Genomic DNA, 20,904 nt, shown 5'->3' on the forward strand with positions numbered 1-20,904 from the left:
CCTCTCTACTGTTACTTAAATTTTAATTGTTTAAGTCTTATCTCTCTAACAAGATTATAATGGGAGCAGAGTTCTCCTTATTACATTTCAAATACTACACAGAACCTCTAAATAAACACTAAAAATATTCATTTAATTTGGAAAAGATAAGATGTATTAAAAAGGTAGCAATATTCAGTTTTCCACCAACCTCAAGAAAGGACGACAAATTACAAATCATTTAACACATGAAGGAAAAGGGACGCCTGGGTGGCTTAGCGGTTAAGCGCCTGCCTTTGGCTCAGGGCATGATTCCGGGAGTCCCGGGATCAAGTCCCTCATCAGGCTCCCTGCATGGAGCCTGCTTCTACCTCTGCCTCTTTCTCTGTGTCTCTCATGAATAAATAAAATCTTTAAAAAAAAAAAGATACATGAAGGAAAGACCATTATAACTTTTGGTTTTTAAAAAAATATTTTAAAGAGAGAGAGTGTGCATGTGAGAGAGTGAGAGAGAGAGAGCACGAGCGCACAAGCAGCAGGGGTGAGGGAGCAGCAGACCCCCTCCCCTGCTGAGCTGGGAGCCCAACGTGGGACTCAATCCCAGGACCCTGAGACCATGACCTGAGCTAAAGACAGACCCTTCACCCACTGACCCAACCAGGCATCCCAACCTTTTGCTTTTTAAGTGAGGGGAGGGAATTACATTGTAGCTAATGAGAATTAAGGATAATATGCATTTGTTGGTGCTCAACAATTTTGCCAGGGAACAAAATTTAAACTACAACAACAATGAAACTACATCCCCATCAGAACTGCCAAAATTAGGGCAGCCTGGGTGGCTCAGTGGCTCAGCAGTTTAGCGCCGCCTTCAGCCCAGGGCGTGATCCTGGAGACCCGAGATCGAGTCCCACGTCGGGTTCCCTGCATGGAGCCTGCTTCTCCCTTTGCCTGTGTCTCTGCATCTCTCTGTGTCTCTCATGGATAAATAAAATCTTAAAAAAAAAAAAAAAAAGAAATGAAAAGAAAAAGAAAGAACTGCCAAAATTAAAAGGACTGACAATAAATGTTGAAAGCAAGTGAGGCCACCGATACCCTTGGACACACTGCACGTGTGTGCACCAGAGCTAGGCCTCAGTGTGTGAATAACCCAGCTTAAGTGCGCGTGAGCACACCAGGAGACACCTAGAAACAGATTGTATTCACTACGCTATTTTCATACAATGCAACAGAACAAGGAGAATGGACTCCACCTCTCAGACAGAATGCTGACCCAAAAAACAGAAACTGTATGTGACTCCATTTACAAGAAGTTCATCAGGCAAAACTAAGCTACAGTAAAAGACCTAACAGCAGTTATCAATTGTCTTCAGGAGAAGGAATACTAAATGGAAGGGAGCAGGTGGGAGCCTATGGAATGCTGGGAATGTTATTTGATTTGGGGGGAGGGGTCGCAAGGGGGCAGTCATCCATAAAAATCCTTCCAGCTGAACCTGCAGGTGATTCCTCACCCAGATTCCAGATCAGAGCACCCATCGCCCAGCCGCTGTGTATTAACTACTGTTGGCTCCTTAGTGCTACCTTCTCCCAATAATTGCCCTTACTTAGCTCAGAGGCCAGCAGTGTCACACTCCCGCCTTCAGCCAATGACCAACTGATGGGGGAGGGGGGGCAGGTTTACAAAATTCTAGCCCCCGTACGTCAAGAAGGGACAGTTCTATGATGCCAGCTACAGTCCTAAGTTCTCGGTGGGATTGGGCTACAGATAGACGCCAAGCAAGAAGACCATTTCCCTCCCTCAATTTCACATGCACCAAGGTCACCTCCTCAAGTTCTTGGGACATGACCTAAGACACATACACTTAAGGTTTAGTCCATACCTCAACCAAAAAGGATAAAAAAGATAAATTGTTTTGCACAGGTAAACAGCAAGATGTACAATCTCCCCAAGATTCTGATGGACAGATGAGCACTTTCCTCAGACTAGAGTTGTCTTAGTAGTTGAGAACCTGGGCAGGGCATGCAGGGGCACCCTTGTCTGAAAGACAAGTCAGGAGATTATGAGCTGGTGGCCTGCCACCAGCTTGCTGTGTGCCATGTACCATCCATATGCTCTCTACTTACTTCACCTGTACCCCAGATCTTCCCACAGAATCCCCAAGGCCTCTTCTACCCTCCAAGGGCAGAAATTCCTCTATCTCATTTGTCATTTTCATGAATACCCAGGGCCCGGAGCGTTACCCACGGGAATCCTGCCACACCTACACAGTACCTCCTACTAATACCTACTTCTGCAGCCAGCTACCTTCATGCAAAACTCAAGACCTGAAAATTACCAGCAGTTCTCTACCAACTCCCTGCTGGGTTCCTTTCCTCCATCACACACACACACCCAGGGCACGATCCAAGTTCCTACTTGGATTCGAGCATTCCCCCAGAATTACATGCCAACACAGTTACCTGAGTAAGGCCAAAAATAATATGCAAAGCATTTACACACTTAAAAAAAAATCCTTTCGTAAACAATCAGCTAATTAGATTCACTTACACTTTTCAAACACTTTCAGCGCGCAGACCACACATTTATCTTTAACCCGTTAAAATCTAAACAGACCGAAAAGGCGCCCACGAACCAGAACAGTGGAGAAGAGGTGAAAACAAGCGAGTGAAGCGACGCTGGCACCGAAGGAACCATGTATCAGCAAGTCCGCTGGATCAATAGATGCCAGGCATCAGGGAGGGCGGCAGAGTAACTGCAAGAGTAACAGACGACCGAGCCTCAGAGAGCAACGGTCCAGAGTCTCCCCAGCAATGTTTCCAGAAAGCCGGTCAAGAATAATCTACGCCGCTTCGGGTTCAGACACGTGGCCGAGGCGGCGGTCAGCCTCGATTTCGGGAGCTGCTGACATGGGCACACACACCCGTTCGCTTGCTACAGCAGGAAACACTCCTTAGGTAGCGTTCTCCACGCAACCGCGATCACAGGTCACGGGTGACAGAGTATCCAGAATTCATCTCCGAGAAGAAACACTGCCCTTCGCCCGAGCGCTTTCACCTCGGGAACGGCGAGACGGGGCGCCCTCAGCTTCCCCGCGGCTTCAGGAGCTCGCGGACCTCCGCCGGGGCCTGGGCTGCAGGTGTGAGCCCGCGCGGCTCCGGCCGGACCCCCGCCCCGGGCCTCCGCAGCAGGTGAGCCCGCGGATCCCCGCCCCTCGCCCCTCGCCCCTCGCCCCCGCCCCGGAGGCCCAGCCGACGCCGCACGAACGCAGGCCGCTCTTACCTTCCTACTGGCGCCGCCGAGAGACACTTTGGGCCTCGTTTTGAAATCCCCTTCAAAACTAAACATCTTTACAGCTTATCCCATCTGGGAGGAGCCCCCGACCCTGAGAGCAGCGGGGCGGGCGGGGCGGGCCCCGGGGGGAGGGGCCTCCCGCGGGGAGGGGTCTCGGGGGGAGGGGTCTCCGCGGGGAGGGGTCTGCCAGAAGAGGGGTCTCCCGCGGGTGGGATACGCCGCACCGGGGGGCGACCCCGAGCTGGAGCCCGAGCCCGAGCCCGAGCTCGCCCTGGAGGCTGTGCCCGCCCGGCCTGCCCTCGGGGGCGGGGGGGAGGCGGCGACGCTGGGGAGGGGACGGCTCCTCCTCACCTCCCCCCTCATCCACGCCTCCCCACTGCTCCGGCCGAGGCCGAGGGCGCCGGCAGGGCCGCAGACCCCGCACTTGCACCGGGAGCAGCCGCCGGGAGGAAAGATGGCCGCCGGCCGGGGCTGACGTGCGCGGTCCCGCCTGCGGGCGCGCGCCCGCCGCCGACGCCGAGGCCCTCCACCCCGCGGGCTGCCGGCGTGCGCGCGCCCGCCGCCGGCGCCGCGGCGCTCCGCGGAGCCCGCCAGCGTGCGCGCGCCCGCCGCCGACGCCGCGGCGCTCCTCGGAGCCCGCCAGCGTGCGCGCGCCCGCCGCGGCGCGCCGGAGCTTGAGAAGGCCCCGGGGTGACCCCGCTCTGCGGCGAGGACGCTGGGGGAGGGGAAGGGAAGGGCTCCCCGGGGAGTGGTGCTGGGGAGCCCCGCGAAAGCGCACTCCGGGGCAGGTGCACCCAGACGCTGGGCGCCGAGGGGCTCGTGCGCTTTCCTGGGAGGCGACTGGGAGCGGCCAGCGTGCGGGCCAAGCGCAGGACGCGGGGACCGGCACCTGCACGCCGTGTGCTCGTGCACTGCTGTGCGAGCGTGCACAGGCGCTCACGGACGTCCTACTCGTGCAGGTGCACGCCCGTGCGCGCACACACAGTGCGTACACATAGGTGCGTGTCATCTACGCCCCGCTAGAACCAAACTTAGGACGCTTTATCCTAACGGTGCAATGTCCTGATCCTTTTTAAGATTTTATTTATTTATTTGAGAGACAGAGACCACTAGCAAGGGGAGAGGGAGGGGGAGAAGGAGGAGCAGACTCCCCGATAAGCAGGGAGCCCCATGCAAGGCTTGATCCCAGCACCCCAGGCTCATGACCTGAGCCAAGGAAGAGGCTTCACAACTGAACCTACCAGGCGTCCCTTTTTAATGCTAGTTTTAATGAAGCACAAATAACTTTTCACAACACGATATGGGTTTCAGTCTCAAAAATTGTGCCATGTGTGCACACAAACTGTGAACGGGGTTGCAGTACAGAGTGTGGTTCTTATAAATCAGGATCAAAAAACTTTGAAAGCCTCGGGAAGAGTACTCACTATACCACCTAAAATATACAGCTCCTCTGATATGTCAACAGATCCTTGATTCAACAAAGATGTTTGACTTCTACCCCGTCTGAAATTTTCCAGATTTTGTAAATAGAACATCATGCTTTTCTTTAACCTGTCAGATGAGCAGTGCTTAAAACTATTGGTAATATCCAGTATGTGCCCTGAGTGAGTCTGCTCACAGCTCTCAGAGTTGGCTGCAGATAAACTCTTCCACAGTCCAGACAATCCCAGTAGGTGTGAATACCACCCCTGGCTCTCCTGTACCAGCTTTGTTGGGAAGTAAGGCATGTGGCCTCCATCTGCTGAGTATTTTTCCAATGTTTTAATTGACCAGGACCATGGGCAGGGAAGGTGGTTCTATTTTTTTAAAAAAGCCAGCATTGGGCAGCCTGGGTGGCTCAGCGGTTTAGCGCCGCCTTCAGCCCAGGGCGTGATCCTGGAGTCCCAGGATCGAGTCCCACATTGGGCTCCCTGCATGGAACCTGCTTCTCCCTCTGCCTGTGTCTCTGCCTTTCTCTCTGTGTGTGTCTCTCATGAATAAATAAGTAAAATCTTAAAAAAAATTAAAAAGCCAGCATTGCTCTTGGTCTTAGGTTACACCTGCCACTGTGGTGTGAACACCACTCTGCTGGTTTATCAGGTGGCCTGCTGTGTGAGCCAAGTACTGGCCTAGAGCTCCACTAAAGAATCAGTCATCTGTCCCGAGCTAGAGGGAAAAATGGCTTATCAAAATATGATTCCTCTGAAAGATTTTTATTTTATTATTATTATTATTATTGTTATTAATAGTAGTAGTAGTATCCAAAATCTGTTTATTGGGATAGTGTCCCACTCATCTTGATTCAGGGAGCTTTTAGTGCTGCTTCCGCCTGAAGGAGCATCCTTCTGTAAGCCTTGCTTTTCCTCCCATCGGCTGGCAGAGGCCAGTGGGGCAGTCGACACACAGAATTACCATCTGTGCGCAGCTGAAGATGGTGGTGATTTTGTAGCATCCCAGGCACTTCACGTCCATGAAGTAGGAGTTGAGGCTCTGCACCAGGTGCTTCTTCTTGTGCTTCCTCTTATCCTCTTCTGGGGATGAGTGGAGGAGATCCTTTGCAAGGGGCATATTCTCGTGGGGAGGTCGTCACCGCCGGAAAGGGACTCTGAAAGATTTTTAAAGACTTTTCTTAAATACTTTTAAGTAGAAATTTCAAGGCTGATGATGCAAAGTATAAAATGGTGTAATGGGTTCCCATTACCTGTCACCTAGCTTTGGAGATTATCACCTCGTGGCCACTCTGGTATAATCCATGTCCCATTTCTTAACCACTCTCCCCATTATCGTGAAGCAAACTCTAGATGTCATTTCATGTAAATATGTCCGTATGTGTCTCCTAAAAACGGGGGGAATTTTCTTTGAAGACATTATTCTATCATTATCACCCTACAAAAACTAACCACAGTTGTCAAAGATAGGTTGGGGATAAAGGTTCCCCACCATATGTGCTGACCCTAGAGCGTAAAGCCAGTGGAATGTGACTCCAGTGACCCTTAATTGTGTCCTGTCCTCCTTCCTCTTCTAGAACGCAGCTTCTCTAAAGCACAGGAGCCAGCTGGCTCCCTCGCGGCTCTGCTCTAGTTGCTGTGCAATAGGCCCTCAAGTATTTGTGAATTGCATCCATGATTTCTAAAAGGCTGTGGAAAGAGGTAGGTTAAAATCACGTAACTATTACTCAGCCATTAAGACAGCTAAACTGCAACATATTGACAGCACCAAATCCTGGCAAGGAGGTAGAGAAACCCAGCTTCCCCCATGTAAAATGTTACAGCCATACTGGAAAAGCGTTTGGTCATTTCTTTTTCTAAAAAAATGAAACAGGGGATCCCTGGGTGGCTTAGCTGTTTAGTGCCTGCCTTCAGCCCAGGGCGTGATCCTGGTGTCCCGGGATCGAGTCCCACATCAGGCTCCCTGCATGGAGCCTGCTTCTCCCTCTGCCTGTGTCTCTGCCTCTCTCTCTCTCTCTCTGTCTCTCATGAATAAATAAATAAAATCTTAAAAAAATACTATTAAGTACTAAAATCAAAACAGTAGCAACATAAGCAAAGTACAAGGTGAAAATTTCCATCTGCTTTGCATTGCCTTCACCCTGCCTTTGAGATGATCTCTCTGCCTTAGTTCCCTCTCACTAGTCTAACAAATCACCAAAAATCTCGTGGCTTCAATAACACAAATGTATTACCGTACTGTTCAGGAAGTCAGGAGTCTTGTGGAGGGCACCTGGGGGGCTCAGTGGGTAAAGTGTCTGCCTTCGGCTCAGGTCATGATCTCAGGGTCCTGGGATGGAGTCCCTCACTGGGCTCCTGCTTTGTGGGTGTCTGCTTCTCCCTCTCCCTCTGCCCCTAACCTCAGCTTGTGCTCTCATGGGCACATTCTCTTTCTTTCTGATAAATGAATAAAATCTTTTAAAAATTTTAAAAATCTCACCAGGCCAAAATCAAAGTGTCTACAGGGCTGATTCCTTCAGGAGGTTCCAGGGGAGAATCTATCTACCTGCCCTTTCCAGCTTCTAGAGGCTTCCACATCCCCCATCCATCATTCACATCACTCCTTCCTCTGCTTCTGTCCCCACACCTCTCTCTACCTAACCCTCCTCCCTCCCTCGTATACAGACCCCTGTGATTACACTGGATCCACTCAGATAATCCAGGATAATCATCCCATCTCCAGATCTTTAATTGAACCTCGTCTGCAAAGTCAGTTTTTCCAGGTAAGGTAACATATTCACAGGCTCTAGGGATTAGGATGTGGGCATCTTTGGAAGGAGAGGCATTATTCTGGGTACCATGCTGTCTATTGGGGATTGTTCTATTTTTAAAAGAGATCAGGGCACCTGGCTGCCTCAGTGGGAAGTGCATGTGACACTTGATCTCAGGTTCATAAGTTCGAGCCCCAAGTTGGGTGTGCAACATACTTTAAAAAGAAAAGAGAGATCGTATTAACCTCCAAAACCCCAAAATCTTTTTTTTTTGTACCAAATGTAGCATGGATATCCTTCCATGACAGGACTTAGAAATCTGCATTAGGGGGCACCTGGGTGGCTCAATCAGTCAAGCAACCAACTCTTGGTTTCAGCTCAGGTCATGATCTCAGGGTTGTGAGATCGAGCCCCACATTGAGCTCTATGCTTAGAGTGGAGTCTTCTGGAGAATCTTTCCCCTTCCCTTTCCCTCCCTCTCTGCTCCTACCCACCACCTCCCCCCCAGCCCATGCTCACATGCTCTCTTTCTTTCAAATAAATAAATAAATAAATAATTTTTAAAAAATGTACTGCATTAGTTGCATTGGCTACCTAGGATCTCATTGTACAGATGGACCATAATTTATTATCTCACCATTTCCCTATTGTTTGATGCTGAGGTTGATGTCATTTTTTTGTTACAAATTCTGCCACAAGAACATTCTCACGCTTAGCAATGAATTCTTCCTGTGGGGTAGACTCCCTAACATTGCATGGCTGAGTTGTAGGGGTGCAAGCTTACATTTGATAAGGTCAGTTCCTCACTCTCCCCAGAGGATATACTCCCTTCCTTTGGGATCATCCTAGGAATGCTGGTGAGCCATGTAGGTGCTGCCTCAGAGACTCTGGAATTCATCCAGAGAGAGCATTCATTAAATTAACACCAAGGCCACTGTACACCCAAGGCTGGAAATTCACTCCTTCCTCCATTTATCATGCCCCCCAAAATCCACCCACATTGTCTGGCAGAATTACCCAGAACTCATGCAATGAGAGGAAGTGATCACATTTTTTCCAATAATAAAATACAAAAAGACTCCAGTAAAAAAAACTAGAAAGAAATACACAAAGAAGAAACAAGGAAGAAAAGAAAGAGAAAGAAAGAAAGAAAGAAAGAAAGAAAAGAAAGAAAAAAAGAATTTTGTTGCAGAAGTGGGGATGATAGTTGATAGTTGCTGGTCAGGGAAGGTCTTGGGGGAGCTTTCTCAGGTACTGGCTGCACTTAGCCTGGGGGGTGCTAACTTTGGTATCATTCTTCGGAATGTGGATAGATTACACATACCTCCTGTGTGTGCAATGATTTTAAGGATAAGATCCTTTTAGAAAGACCTCATTGTCTTAGCTTGGGCTGCCGCAACAGGACACCACAGACTCTGTAGCTTACAAACGACAGAAACGTTTCCAAAGTCAAGGCCCAGCGATCTGATGTCTGGTGAGAACCACTTCCCGGTTCACCCTTGGCACCCTCCCAGGTTCTCACATGCAGAGCTGAGGGGCTCCCTGGGCCCCAGCATAAGGGTGCTAATCCCAATCCTGAGGGGATTCCTCTGGATGTGGCATCACTTCCTGAAGCCCTACTTCTCAACAGCATCACGGGGGGCGGGGGGTGGGGGGTGGCAATAAGGATATCAACATAGGAGTGGGGGGGACAGTCCATAACATAAGTAACATGGCAGTAAGAAGATGCCCTTAATTTGAATAAACACTCCTCTTCCATTATATTCCAGGGGAAGGAAAGTACAAAAATTAAATTGCTTGCTTTGCAAGATGGAAATCCAAGGGAATTGGAGTGTGCACCAACCGCTGAGGAGTGCCCACCTCTCACAGCTCTTCTCCAGCACACGTGGAACATTCTCCAGAGTGGGTCACATGCTCGCCATCAACAAATCTTGGTCCGTGTAAAAGGACAGAAATCAAAATATGTTCTCTGACCAGAGCGGAATGAAATGAGAAATCCTGGACAAGGAAAATTTGAGGGAGTCACAAATGTGGAGCTTAACACATTCTAGATGGTCCCTAGCTCCGGAAGAGATCGCAAGGGGAACCAAAAAAGCCTGTTGAGATGAATGAAAATCCAGAGAACACGCTGGGGACCACGGCAGGGGCAGTGGCATCCCAAGCACAGGTAGATAAAATTTTAGGCTCACAAAAATGTGGCTCACCTGTGCCAGTTAGGCCCCGTGCCAGGCATTCTTGGTTCCTACCGAGAGGTTAATTGTGCAACGTGGCCGCCACATCCAGAGGAGGAGGCCAATTTACCTGGACCAGCTTTTCAGAAAGCTGGACTCAAGATATTGCAGTTTTGCGAACTTTACAAATCTGCGGTGGGACAGGCCCAATAAGCAGACCTGACTTGGGTCATCTTTCTCTCCTACCCCAAATGTCTGAAAGCCCTCATCTCTTTCCCCCTGAACTGTGTCTCTGGTATGGAGGCCCGCCAGGGGTGGGCTCCACCGTGGTGGTTTGGGAACCGTGAGTTTCCCCCACAGTGGCCCTCAGCCTGCGCCTTACTGAAGAATTGCTTAGACCTACAGCCCATTGATTAGGGCAGTTTCCTCATATCCCACATTGGATCCAGCTGATTCCACGCTGAAGGTACTATGCGGGCTGCCGTGGGATCACCGGGCCCCTTCCCTCTGTCTGTACCCTTGCACAGCAAGCGTGTCTCCCCATCTGACCTGTTCCATGCCTTGTGCCGAGGTGGAGGCCGTGCTCCAGCAGCTGGCCCCAAGCCCTTGCTGTGTGGCCGAGATGCCCTCCATGTTGTGCCCAGGCTGAGGCCCACAGCCACACCTTCTCTGATGTTCTCACCTGGTGCAGGACCAGGACAGTCAGGGCACACGTGACATTTGCACGTGGGCAAACCCACCATCAGCTGCACTCGCCCAATGAGGTCAAAACTTTGTATGGCCCAAGATGAACATCCTCTCGCTCTGCTGCAGCAGTAGAGTGGCCCCACAGCGGTGGGAAGCCTCGTGTGCTGTCAGCTGTGCCAGCACTCAGCACCACGCTTCTGGAAACTGGGGTCAGTGCAGTGCTCTGAGGCCTAATGTCCAGGGCCACGTGCTCTCTCTGGACATAAAATGTGCCCCCAAAGGCCTGTCCCATGGTCCTGGTCACCATACGTGACTTTGTACCTTAAATGTAGAGACCAGGAAGTGAAGGTACAAGAGGCTGGGGATGTATGAAAATAGGCAAAGGCCCACAGCCATGTCCAGAAGCTGGAGGCAGGTCCTGTGTAACGAATGGAGTGAAACAGAGCTCCTGAGTCATAACCAGGCTTTGCATTGATCAGTGTTTACCTTTCTTCTCTTTCTCAGAAAGCTCTTTAAGATTACAGGCTATGGGCAGCCCAGGTGGCTCAGCGGTTTAGTGCCGCCTTCAGCCCAGGGCCTGATCCTGGAGACCTGGAATCAAGTTCCACGTAGGGCTCCCTGCATGGAGCCTGCTCCTCCCTCTGCCTGTGTCTCTGCCACTTTCTATCTGTGTCTCTCATGAATAGATAAATAAAATCTTAAAAAAAAAAGATTATGGGCTATGAATTATTTATTTACTTTTGCTAAAAACTGAACTGAATCTAATACAAAATGGCCTCATCCTTTCGAGTTGCCTTGTTACCTTTTTCCTATTGTCACTAACAGGTTAAAATTGTGCACATATGTCCATGCATGCTTTCCACTTTCAAACATTCTTTTTTTATGATAGTCACACAGAGAGAGATAGAGAGAGGCAGAAACACAGGCAGAGGGAGAAGCAGGCTCCATGCACCAGGAGCCCGACGTGGGATTTGATCCTGGGTCTCCAGGATCACGCCCTGGGCCAAAGGCAGGCACTAAACCGCTGCACCACCCAGGGATCCCTGCTTTCCCCTTTCAAAGGAAAATAAAGTTTAACATGTTTTCTTTTTTCTTTCTTTCTTTCTTTCTTTCTTTCTTTCTTTCTTTCTTTCTTTCTATGAAGGTCATATTTTTATTTTAGTTTTATTTTTTAAATTTAAATTCAATTAATTAACACATAATATATTATTAGTTTCAGAGGTAGAGTTCAGTGATTCATCAGTTTTATATAACACCTAGTGCTCATCCCATCTCGTGCCCTCCTTCATGCCCATGCCCCAGTGACCCCATCCCCCCACCCCCACCCCTCCAGTGACCCTGTTTCCTATGACTGAGTCTTCTTTTTTTTTAAGATATTATTTATTTATTCATGAGAGAGAGAGAGAGAGGCAGAGGGAGAAGCAGGCTCCATACAGGGAGCCCAATGTGGGACTCGATCCCAGGACCGCAGTATCATGGATTGGGCCGAAGGCAAGGCACTAAACCACTGAGCCACCCAGGCATCCCTGACTAAGAGTCTTTTATGGTTTGTCTTCCTCTCTGATTTCATCTTGTTTTATTTTTTCCTCTCTTCCCTTATGATCCTCTGTTTTGTTTCTTAAATTCCACATGTGAATGACATCATATAATTGTCTTTCTCTGATTGACTTATTTCACTTAGGATAATATCCTCTTGCAAATGGCAAGATTTCTTTTTTTTTATGGCTGAGTAATATTCCATAGTATATGTATACCAAATCTTTATCTATTCATCGGTCAACGGACATCTGGGCTCTTTGCATAGTTTGGCTCTTATGGAAATTGCTGCTATAAATATTGGGGGCAGGTGCCCCTTCAGATCACCACATTTGTATCTTTGGGGTAAATACCTAATGCAATTGCTATAAGGTAACATGTTTTCTTGTTGCAAAGCATTGTGCTACAGCAGCCTTGGGTCCCAGCCCTGCCCATGTAGGGGTCCTAGCCCTGCTGTCCTGGCTGTGTGACTTTGGATGAGTTTTGTAACTTCATCAACTTCACCTGCCAAATTGGCAGGCCCAGATAACTCTTGAGATCGAGGTCTTGGTGATACAAATATATCGAACGAACTTTGCCATTGTAGTCTATTGTTTGTACTAAACATCTATACTCAAAGGACATTTTGCCAAGTGCCCAGGAGAAAAAAGAAAGTTTAACAAGAAACAATATCGAAAGGCCCAGCATCAGTAATACGTTGTTAACATTTTACTGATTCTATTTTTATGCATTATCATCATCATCATTTTAATCACTTAAAAAGGTTAGACAATTAAGAGTGTCAACATGCGGGAGGCAGGAGGCCAAACTGCAAATGTTCCAAATTGCCTTGGCCTGCTGTTAGCTGCCAGGACAGTCAGGAGAGCTCTTCCTCCCTAAGCTGAGCAAAAGTATTAAACCTCCAAATGCACTGTGTTTTGGAAAGAAACACACTTACACTTTTGTTCAAAGTCACCTACAAATAACTAAGTGCTAGAGTATATAAACACAGCAGTGGGAAAAAGAAGCAACTATGTTTCAAGCATTCATTTTCTGACTGGCATCATAGTCAGAAAATGGATTCTTTTTCACATCAGCTTCTCATGGCGACCCTACGAGATAAATACCATTATCCACATCTTACAAACCCAGAAACCAAAGCTTGGACACTCTAATAACAAGTCTGACAGCTAGTCTGCACATGGCTAAGGTTCAAATCCAGAGCTACTGCATAACTTCAAAGCCCTCTGTCCCCCCCACCCCTCCCTGCTCAAGATACATTGCTTCATAATCTACAGTCAACTAAGATTTAATTTCTAGCAACATAGATGAAGTTTTGCCTTAAATATTTCCATAAATATTTTTTGTTTACTCTGGGAAAATAATGCTGTAAAACAAGCTGATGTTGTAAAGACAATATTGTAAAGAGCACTTCACTTAAGTACTTTCCAATAGTTAAACATCAGGGCAGCATATGCTGCCAAAGAATGAAGACATTTTATTTAAAATTACACTGGCGCAAGACCATCAAAGTATCCTTAACATTTTCATTAAATTGAGATACGGATATAGTTAGAGTAGTAAATCTCTTCTGATACAAGGTGTTCATTTAAGAGCCAAGGCTCTAAGCAACAGGGAGCCTGAAGGAAAATCCAGAAAAATCCAGGCCTTGTTCAGAGCTCTCTATGAGCAGTCAGGCCACACAGCAGTCGGTTGTAATTCAGACAAGGTCTAAGCAGGTGAATCCTCCAGCTATGACCTCAACAGTGTCTGCAGCAGCATCAAATGAGTGTTTGCAAGGGATGGAGAGAACCGAGCTGGGTGTCTGGTTTAGTAGGCTTTATTAGTCAGGCATGTGAGGCCAACAGACTGGACAAAACTGCCAAGTGAAACAGTAGTATGCTAGGTCCCAAGAGGAGGGGGCTTGCCACACCATGGGGGCCATGTGGGAAGCACTAAAGCATGTCAAGAGGTGTGGGGGCAGGTGATGGTGACTTGGGCAAGATGGGCAAGAGCTTTCCCTGTGGTTTCTGCTGAAAGGAATGGGCGGGTAGGGTAATTAGGCTTAGGATTGGTTGGTTTGAACAACTTAGGTGGACTCTGGGGCATAGGAGCCACCCCCAAATCGTTGGGACCTTGCTCTAGGGTGCTTAGGGCAGGTGGACAGTGGCCCAGAGTGTGAGGACCCAATAGAATAGGCGATACGGGTATGGGCTCCAAATTGCTTAGTTTGCATTTGTGAAATGCCCTCACAGGTGGACAAGTGTCGACTGTCCCTAAGCAGTGGCCAACCCTGGGTAGGCAGAGCCTCCAGGGCCAGTGAGGCCCAGACATCAAAGTCTCAGAACACAGAACATAAAAGATGTGGTTAACACAGAGAACCGAGGCTGCCAGCCAACAACCAGGAGTAAGTGGCATCTTGGAAGTGGCCCCTCCAGCCCCAGGTGAGCCTTCAGATGAGGCTGTAGCCACAGAACCATTTTGACTACAAGTTCCCAAGAGACCCTGAGGGAGAACCACCAGGCTAAGCCATTCCTAGATTTCTGACCCACAGAAACTGAGATACAAAATGTTTATTGTTTTAAGCCACTGGCTGTTGGGGTAATTCTCTAGGCAGTAATACAGCTCTAAGGCAAATCTGGATCTGCCCAGGGTTAATAAGGCCAGGACTGTGGGTCTGATACCAGGAAAAGCAGTCAAGCTGGATCCTGGCACTGCTGTTTACAGTACTCAGACCCTTGAGATACAAGTTCTCCAGAGAAAATTGCAGAACCAATTTCTAGTCAGTTCCAGAGGTTTCCAGATGGAGGTGCTGGTGGGCTGGAGCACCGTGTGTCTGCTCTAAAGACACCCACCTGGATTGGAATGGCCCGTGACTGAGAAGGGGCTGTGGCTCCCTCTCCCCCAGGGGCCAAGTGCCAGCAGCTGCACCCACAGGCCTGCCCTGTGTCCAGCTTCACCTTTGAGCCATGCTGGATCTCAAGGACTGCAGAAGCCTTTTCTTTGATGAAATTCACTTTCATAACTGCTTCTGAAATGCCTGTTCCACTCCAGTCACCCCCGGCCCCACGGGTCACAGCAGGGTCTGATGAGGGTGCAGTGGTGGCTTGGGAACTGTGCATCTGTCACACTCACAAAGCCACCTGAGGTTCCCAGCTGGGAGTGGGCACACAGAGGGAGGTGTGTGGTAGAATGGGTTGAACTTATTTTAACTTTTAAAAATTAAACAAAAAATGTGAAACATGGAAAAGTCACAATCACAGTGGGAAGAACTGGGCGCCATTGCCCAGTTGCCCTGACGGTTCACCTTTGCTGCTTGAGCTCCGCCAGCCGCCTGTAACCACTTCCTGAGACATTCCAGAGTAATTTGGAGTTTTCTTCGTGGTTCAGAATCCAGTTGAGGAATAGACATTACATGGAGCTGTTATGAGTCTTTAATCTCATTTGATCAGAAGGGGCTATTTTGACAAGACTAAGCAGATAGCAGGCAGACGGGAGGAGGCTTCCAGAACCACCTGCAGGGTTTGCCCATCACCTTTCCTCCATCCCCTTCCGTGTCTTGCTCATGAATTAAAGTGTGGCTGTCTGTGCCATATTTTGACCATTTTCCCCTTAAAACACTGCCTAGGTCTAGAATTAAAAGCTGTACCTTGATAACCTGGTGGCCAGTGTCCTCGTCGGTGTCCAGCACATGAGGGGAAAGCAGCTCATGGTCGTAGGAAGAGCCCCTGGCCTCAGGCTGCAGAAGAAGCCTGTCCTCCTCTAGATCCCGCCTCGTGGGGGCTTTTGAGGGAATGTGCCAGAGAAGCAGGGGGCTCAGGGGAGAACAGTCCGGGAAGCTGGCACCACTACCCAGGGCCTCCGCACTGACATGTTTCAGGACCGCCATGGCCTTGCTCCTACTGGTGGGTAGAGCAGGTACATCCTCCGACCTGCTCTGTCTCCACTCGGGTCGGAGTTCCGGGGGCGCCAGCAGGTTGCCCGGTCCATCCTGTAGTCCTCCCCATTAGCGCCTCCAGCCCTGTTTGTGGCCCGTCTGCCAGCGAGCCTGGCAACCGTGGGTTCCTGCTCCCTCTCCTCAAGGTTGGCCTTCAGGTGCATAGAGCCACCCCCATCTCTGCACCCCGAGCACGCTCGTCCTGGGGACCCGCTCAGCAGGATCCTACTCATTCCCAGCTAGCAGATACCTAGGGGACCAGAGTCTCCTTCAAGATAAGGGATTCTATCTGAAAGTCTGCCACTATAATCGAATTTAAAAGCAAGAAAACCCTTATAACAAACTATTGAATGTCATAGCACATTGTATTTGAAATTTGAGGGAGCCTTTGATCTTTTTTTAAAAAGATTTTATTTATTTATTTGACAGAAACAGAGCGAGCACAAGCCAGGGAAGGGGCACATGGAGAGGGAGAGGGAAGAGCAGACTCCCCTGGAGCAGGGAGCCGGATATCAGGCTTGATCCCAGGACTCATGACCTGAGCCAAACGCTTAGCCCACTCCCCGCGGCCCAGGAGCAGCTTGGCACCTTTGTGTTACCAACAGCGGTTGGGGCAAACACAGCTGACTGCTTTCTGAGGAGGGCCACGGAACTGTTTTCAGTCCCTCCTTCAGGACTTTGCCACACCCCCTCCAGTCAAGGGATGGGGTCTAAGGAATGAGCTAAACCTAACCTGTTTTGTACTTATGTATTTTTTAACAGTGGCAAAATACCCACAATGTAAAATTTACCATTATTTATTTATTTATTTATTTATTTATTTATTTATAATATTTACTTATATAAGTAATCTCTGCACCCAACATGGGGCTTGAACTCACAACCCCGAGATCAAGAGTGGCTCGCCCTTCCAACTTAGCCAACCAGATGCCCCCCGTGCTAACCATGTTAAAGTGCACAGTTCTGTGGCATTAAGTACATCCATATTGTTGTGCGGCCATCACAACTCCATCTCCAGAACTTTCCATCTTCCTAAATTGAAACTATGACCCCATAAAACACTAACACTCCCTGCCCCTCTCCCCATGCCCATCCTCTACTCTCCATCTCTATGGATCTGATGGTGCCAGGGACCTCATGAAAGTGGAATTGTGCAGTGTTTGTCCTTTGCAACTGTCTTATTTCCCTCGGCCCATGCAGGTTACCCGTACTGTAGCAAGTGTCTGGATTTCCTTCGTTTTTAAAGCTGGTAATTTCCAGTGTATGGATAGTTCCCATTTAGTTTTCCATCCTTCCATCGGTGGACCCTGGATTGCTTCCATGTTTTAGCTGTTGTGAATTTAGCTATCCTACCTCTGGCTGTTGTAAATAATAAAGCTGTGATCATTGGTGTACAGGTATGTTTGAGTCTCCACTTCCAATTCCATCAGTCATATACCTGGGGACTCAATAAAACTCCTCTCTGCTATGGCACAATCACGGCCACAGAAAGGAAACATGAAATCTGGTGTGCATGTGAAGGCAGTGGCTGATTCTGTCATTTGCCACCCATGACAACTCCTCAGAAAATAATCACAAGACTGCTGGCTCAGGGGAGGGCGAAATTAGGCTCCTCAAGCAAGGATGTTTTCCTCCTGAAGTTGGAAATTGTGATTGGATTCAAAGCTATTTAAGAGCGTATGTCCTGGGACTGCATAATTTAAAAAATTATAGAATTGAGGCACCTGGGTGGCTCAGTGGTTGAGCATCTGCCTTTGGCTCAGGTTGTGATCCCAGGGTCCTGGGGTTTAGTCTTTTATTGGGCTCCTGCAGGGAGCCTGCTTCTCCTTCTGCCTGTGTCTCTGCCTCTCTCTCTCTGTCTCTCATGAATAACTAAATAAAATCTTTTTAAAAATTATAGAATTGATGTGCAATAGAACATCATATCCTGGAATCTGGGTTTTATAGTCACTTCTACACACAAAAAAACAGAATATAATAATAAATGAATGCAGAGCCACGAATGTATGTCCAAGTGCTCAGTGTCACACTAGAAAGCAAGCCTTCGTAATCCACCTGTAACTCATCTTTCAAATTAAATTTGGTAAGTAGGTTTATGATGATATTTTTCCTGAGGAAATGTGATTACTTTAAAATATTTAATGTATTTTTGAGGTGCAAAGACTGACATACAGATATTAAATAGATCAATGTTAACTAGCACAAAGATTGATAGCCATGGATCTTGTCCAACCCTCTCATTTTACAGATTAAAAAATTTGAACTCAGAGAAGTCAAGAAAATTACCCGAGTGGATGTAATTTCCAATTCTCATTCTTTACATTAATATCATGATGCCTTGTTTATTATCCTAACATTATCTCAATCTTGTTTCAAAGAGAGCCTTTTCCCTTACATTTCAGGACCGGGAGGACATTCAGCAGAGCACACCCAGGATTGGGCCAAGCCGCAGCCTGTTGCCCTCCTTCATGCCATCCTGGTCCCCTTTACAGGACTGCCAGGCCCTGGCGGGGGGCCACTCCTCCTCAGGCAGGGCCCCTGACCTGACCCGTCCCCTGCTCCCCTGGCCTTAGCTGCTGATCTGGAAGTGAGTGATGACACATCAATGTTTCTTCTTCTGCCCAGGTAACACCATGGACATTTTTAAAGCTTCTTATTAGAGAAAAATGTAAACATATGCAAAAGTAGGGAGCCAAGTATCATAAACCCTCTCGGATCAATCACTCAGTTTCAACAGTACCAACTCATAACTGATCGTGTTTCCTCTCTGGCCACCTGTCCTCTTCCCAGCCCCAGATCATTTTGAGTATCTTGAGGCTAACCCCAAATACTGCACCATTTCCTCATACATACCTCAGGCTGTATTCCTGAAAAGATAAGGAGTGCTCTTTTTCTAGACTATAACCACAGTTCTATTATTACACCTAAAGAAATGAAAAATAATTACTTAATCCATCCAATATCCAGGCAGTGTTTGGATTCCCTGAGGGTCTCATAATTTTTTACTTTGTTTCGAGTCAGGATTCAAATGATGTTCACAGGTGGCAATTTGTGGAGATGTCTCTAAAACTTAATATAATCTCTAGATTCCACCTCTATTTCTTTTTTTTTTTTTTCAACAATTCATTTCTGAAGACACCAGGTCCCTGGTGCCTGTTATACAAAATTCATCCCTGTGGTGGGGATGAAACCAGTGAGATCCGTGGGCCTGGGCAGCGTCAGGAGGCTGGTCATGCTGGTTGTCCTGTTGCCTCTCAGCAGTCTCACCAACATGCTGGTGCCTGTTGTCACCATCATCACTCAACCTCTATGAGTGTGTGCTGGACAAAGAGATTCCAGTCCATTCCCTCTTTCTTTACTAATGACAAACTTCTATTAAGAAAAATTTCCCCTCATTGATACAATAAAAAAGGCAAAGAGGGATAAATGCTTGATTGGCTCTCTACCTTTGTCCACCAGCTTTGAAAATAAAGCATTGGCTCCTGAGCATTCTCCAAAGGACCAGCAGTGTCATAAAGAATTCAGCGGGCCTTTGTCCCTGTCCCCTGGATGTGTGTTCTGAACCCTGGAGGTTGCACGTGCTGGGCAAGTCCCCATTCTTCATGTGGGTGACACATGACAGTTTATACGAATGTGGTTGGGGTGTGTGCGTGGGGAAGGCCTCAGACAAGATCCACCACCTCCTCAGGGGCAGGAGATGCCAGAGAGCCAGAGATGTAAGAACTGGCAAGGCTCTCTGAGTATATAGTCACGCTCAGATGCTGGGAGGGTCATGTATCCCTAAGAACAAGGCGACAGCATTTGGGCTGTGCCTCATCCTTTGCCTGGTTCTGATTTGCATCCTTTTTAATGAAACTATAACCCTAAGGATCACTCTTTCCTGAATTCTGCCAGTGTTTCTAGACTTTTTTTTTTTAAGATGTTATTTATTTATTCATGAGAGACACAGAGAGAGAGAGAGGCAGACACAGGCAGAGGGAGAAGCAGGCTCCATGCAGATAGCCCGGGACTCCAGGATCACACCCTGGGCTGAAGGCAGGCGCTAAACCGCTGAGCCACCCAGGGATCCCTTTTCTAGACTTTCTAATGTAGGCTGAATTATTGAACCTGAGGGTGGTCCAGAATTTGTAGCCAGCTGGTCAGAAGTGAGAGTAGCCCTGGAGACCCCAAACTTCTGACTGGTGTGTGAAGCCAGAGCAGTCCTGTGGAGGGTAGTTGGGCCAACTGGGTAACAGCAAAGGTTTTATAAAGCGTCAGTGAAAATACATTTGATGTGGTTTAACCCACGGTAATCATTCTTTTTCCAGATGCTCAGGGTGCCCAGCCCCCACACCCACCTGGCATCAACCGTGCCACCTGTGACAGCTTTCTTGATGACAAGATATTCCAGGCTTGACTCAGATGATCCCTGCCCCATTTACGAAAGAGCCCACCTTAATGCATTCTGCTAGAAATGGACTGCAGACCTCATTGTAAGGGGGAATTTCTCTTTCATTCTTTGAAGCATTTCATACGCAAGTACGGAGGCCATAGCAAATAGCTGTGTATACATCACCCACGTTTAAGAAATATTTCCGACATTGAGGAGGGCACGGATGTCAGGAGCCCTGGGTGTTATATAAACCTGATAAATCACTGACCTCTACCTCTGAAACCAATAATACATTATATGTGAATTAACTGAATTTAAATAAAATAAAATAAATATTTCCTGCACTTGCTTTACAGCCTTTTCCCTCAAAATAAATAAATAAATAAACTGTCAGATATTGGGGAAATACTCCTGCGTGTCCCTCCTCTCCCTGTGGCCCCAAGGGCACCATTCTATCTTCCATGTGCATTCCCCAGCATTCTGTCTCCCAAGTGTACCATGTGGCTTGCAGTTCTCGTGTTTTTTACTATTTTTTATTGTTTTCAAAGGAGTATGCGAACATGGTTTTCAAAATCAAAGAGTACTGCAAAGCTTTTAACAAAAGCAAGAGTCCCTTACAACTTAATTGCAGAAAAACAACCAGATTTAAACACGGGCAAGGGAACCAAACAGGTATATCTCTGAAGGAGACAGATGAATGGCTCACAGTTATACAAGAAGTTGCTCGACATGGCTCACAAATCAGGGAAATGCGAATCAAAACCACAGTAACCGGCA

The 20,904-nt window shown here is 47.9% G+C and overlaps 2 protein-coding genes and 1 long non-coding RNA gene across 4 annotated transcripts in view; 1 reads left to right on the forward strand and 2 right to left on the reverse strand.

Moving 5' to 3' along the window:
• The window catches only part of UBE3C (ubiquitin protein ligase E3C), a 127,158-nt gene extending 123,409 nt beyond the window's left edge, over positions 1–3,749 (reverse strand). The window contains exon 1 of the mRNA XM_041751576.1: positions 3,257–3,749. Within this exon, the coding sequence (XP_041607510.1) occupies positions 3,257–3,322 (66 nt within the window). The 5' untranslated portion in view covers positions 3,323–3,749. The remainder of the gene's footprint in view (positions 1–3,256) is intronic.
• Positions 2,827–20,460, forward strand: LOC121489087. Of its 2 annotated transcripts, XR_005987268.1 has the most exons (6): positions 2,827–3,165; positions 6,273–6,396; positions 7,360–7,457; positions 9,215–10,082; positions 18,158–18,380; positions 20,063–20,460. It is a non-coding gene; the product is annotated as an uncharacterized LOC121489087 (long non-coding RNA). The 2 variants fall into 2 exon arrangements; XR_005987267.1 differs by lacking the exon at positions 7,360–7,457.
• LOC121489086 (40S ribosomal protein S27-like) lies at positions 5,505–5,815 on the reverse strand. Its single transcript, XM_041751578.1, has one exon. It carries the CDS (start codon positions 5,813–5,815, stop codon positions 5,561–5,563), a length of 255 nt encoding a protein of 84 aa, XP_041607512.1. The 3' UTR covers positions 5,505–5,560.
• Positions 20,461–20,904: the final 444 nt, after the last annotated feature.

Source organism: Vulpes lagopus, chromosome 4 (assembly GCF_018345385.1).
Source record: "Vulpes lagopus strain Blue_001 chromosome 4, ASM1834538v1, whole genome shotgun sequence".
Taxonomy (NCBI): Eukaryota; Metazoa; Chordata; class Mammalia; order Carnivora; family Canidae; genus Vulpes; species Vulpes lagopus.

Coding starts and splice junctions, on each gene's coding strand:
- LOC121489086 (XM_041751578.1), bottom strand. CDS start 5,815: ATGCCCCTTGCAAAGGATCTCCTCCACTCATCCCCAGAAGAGGATAAG.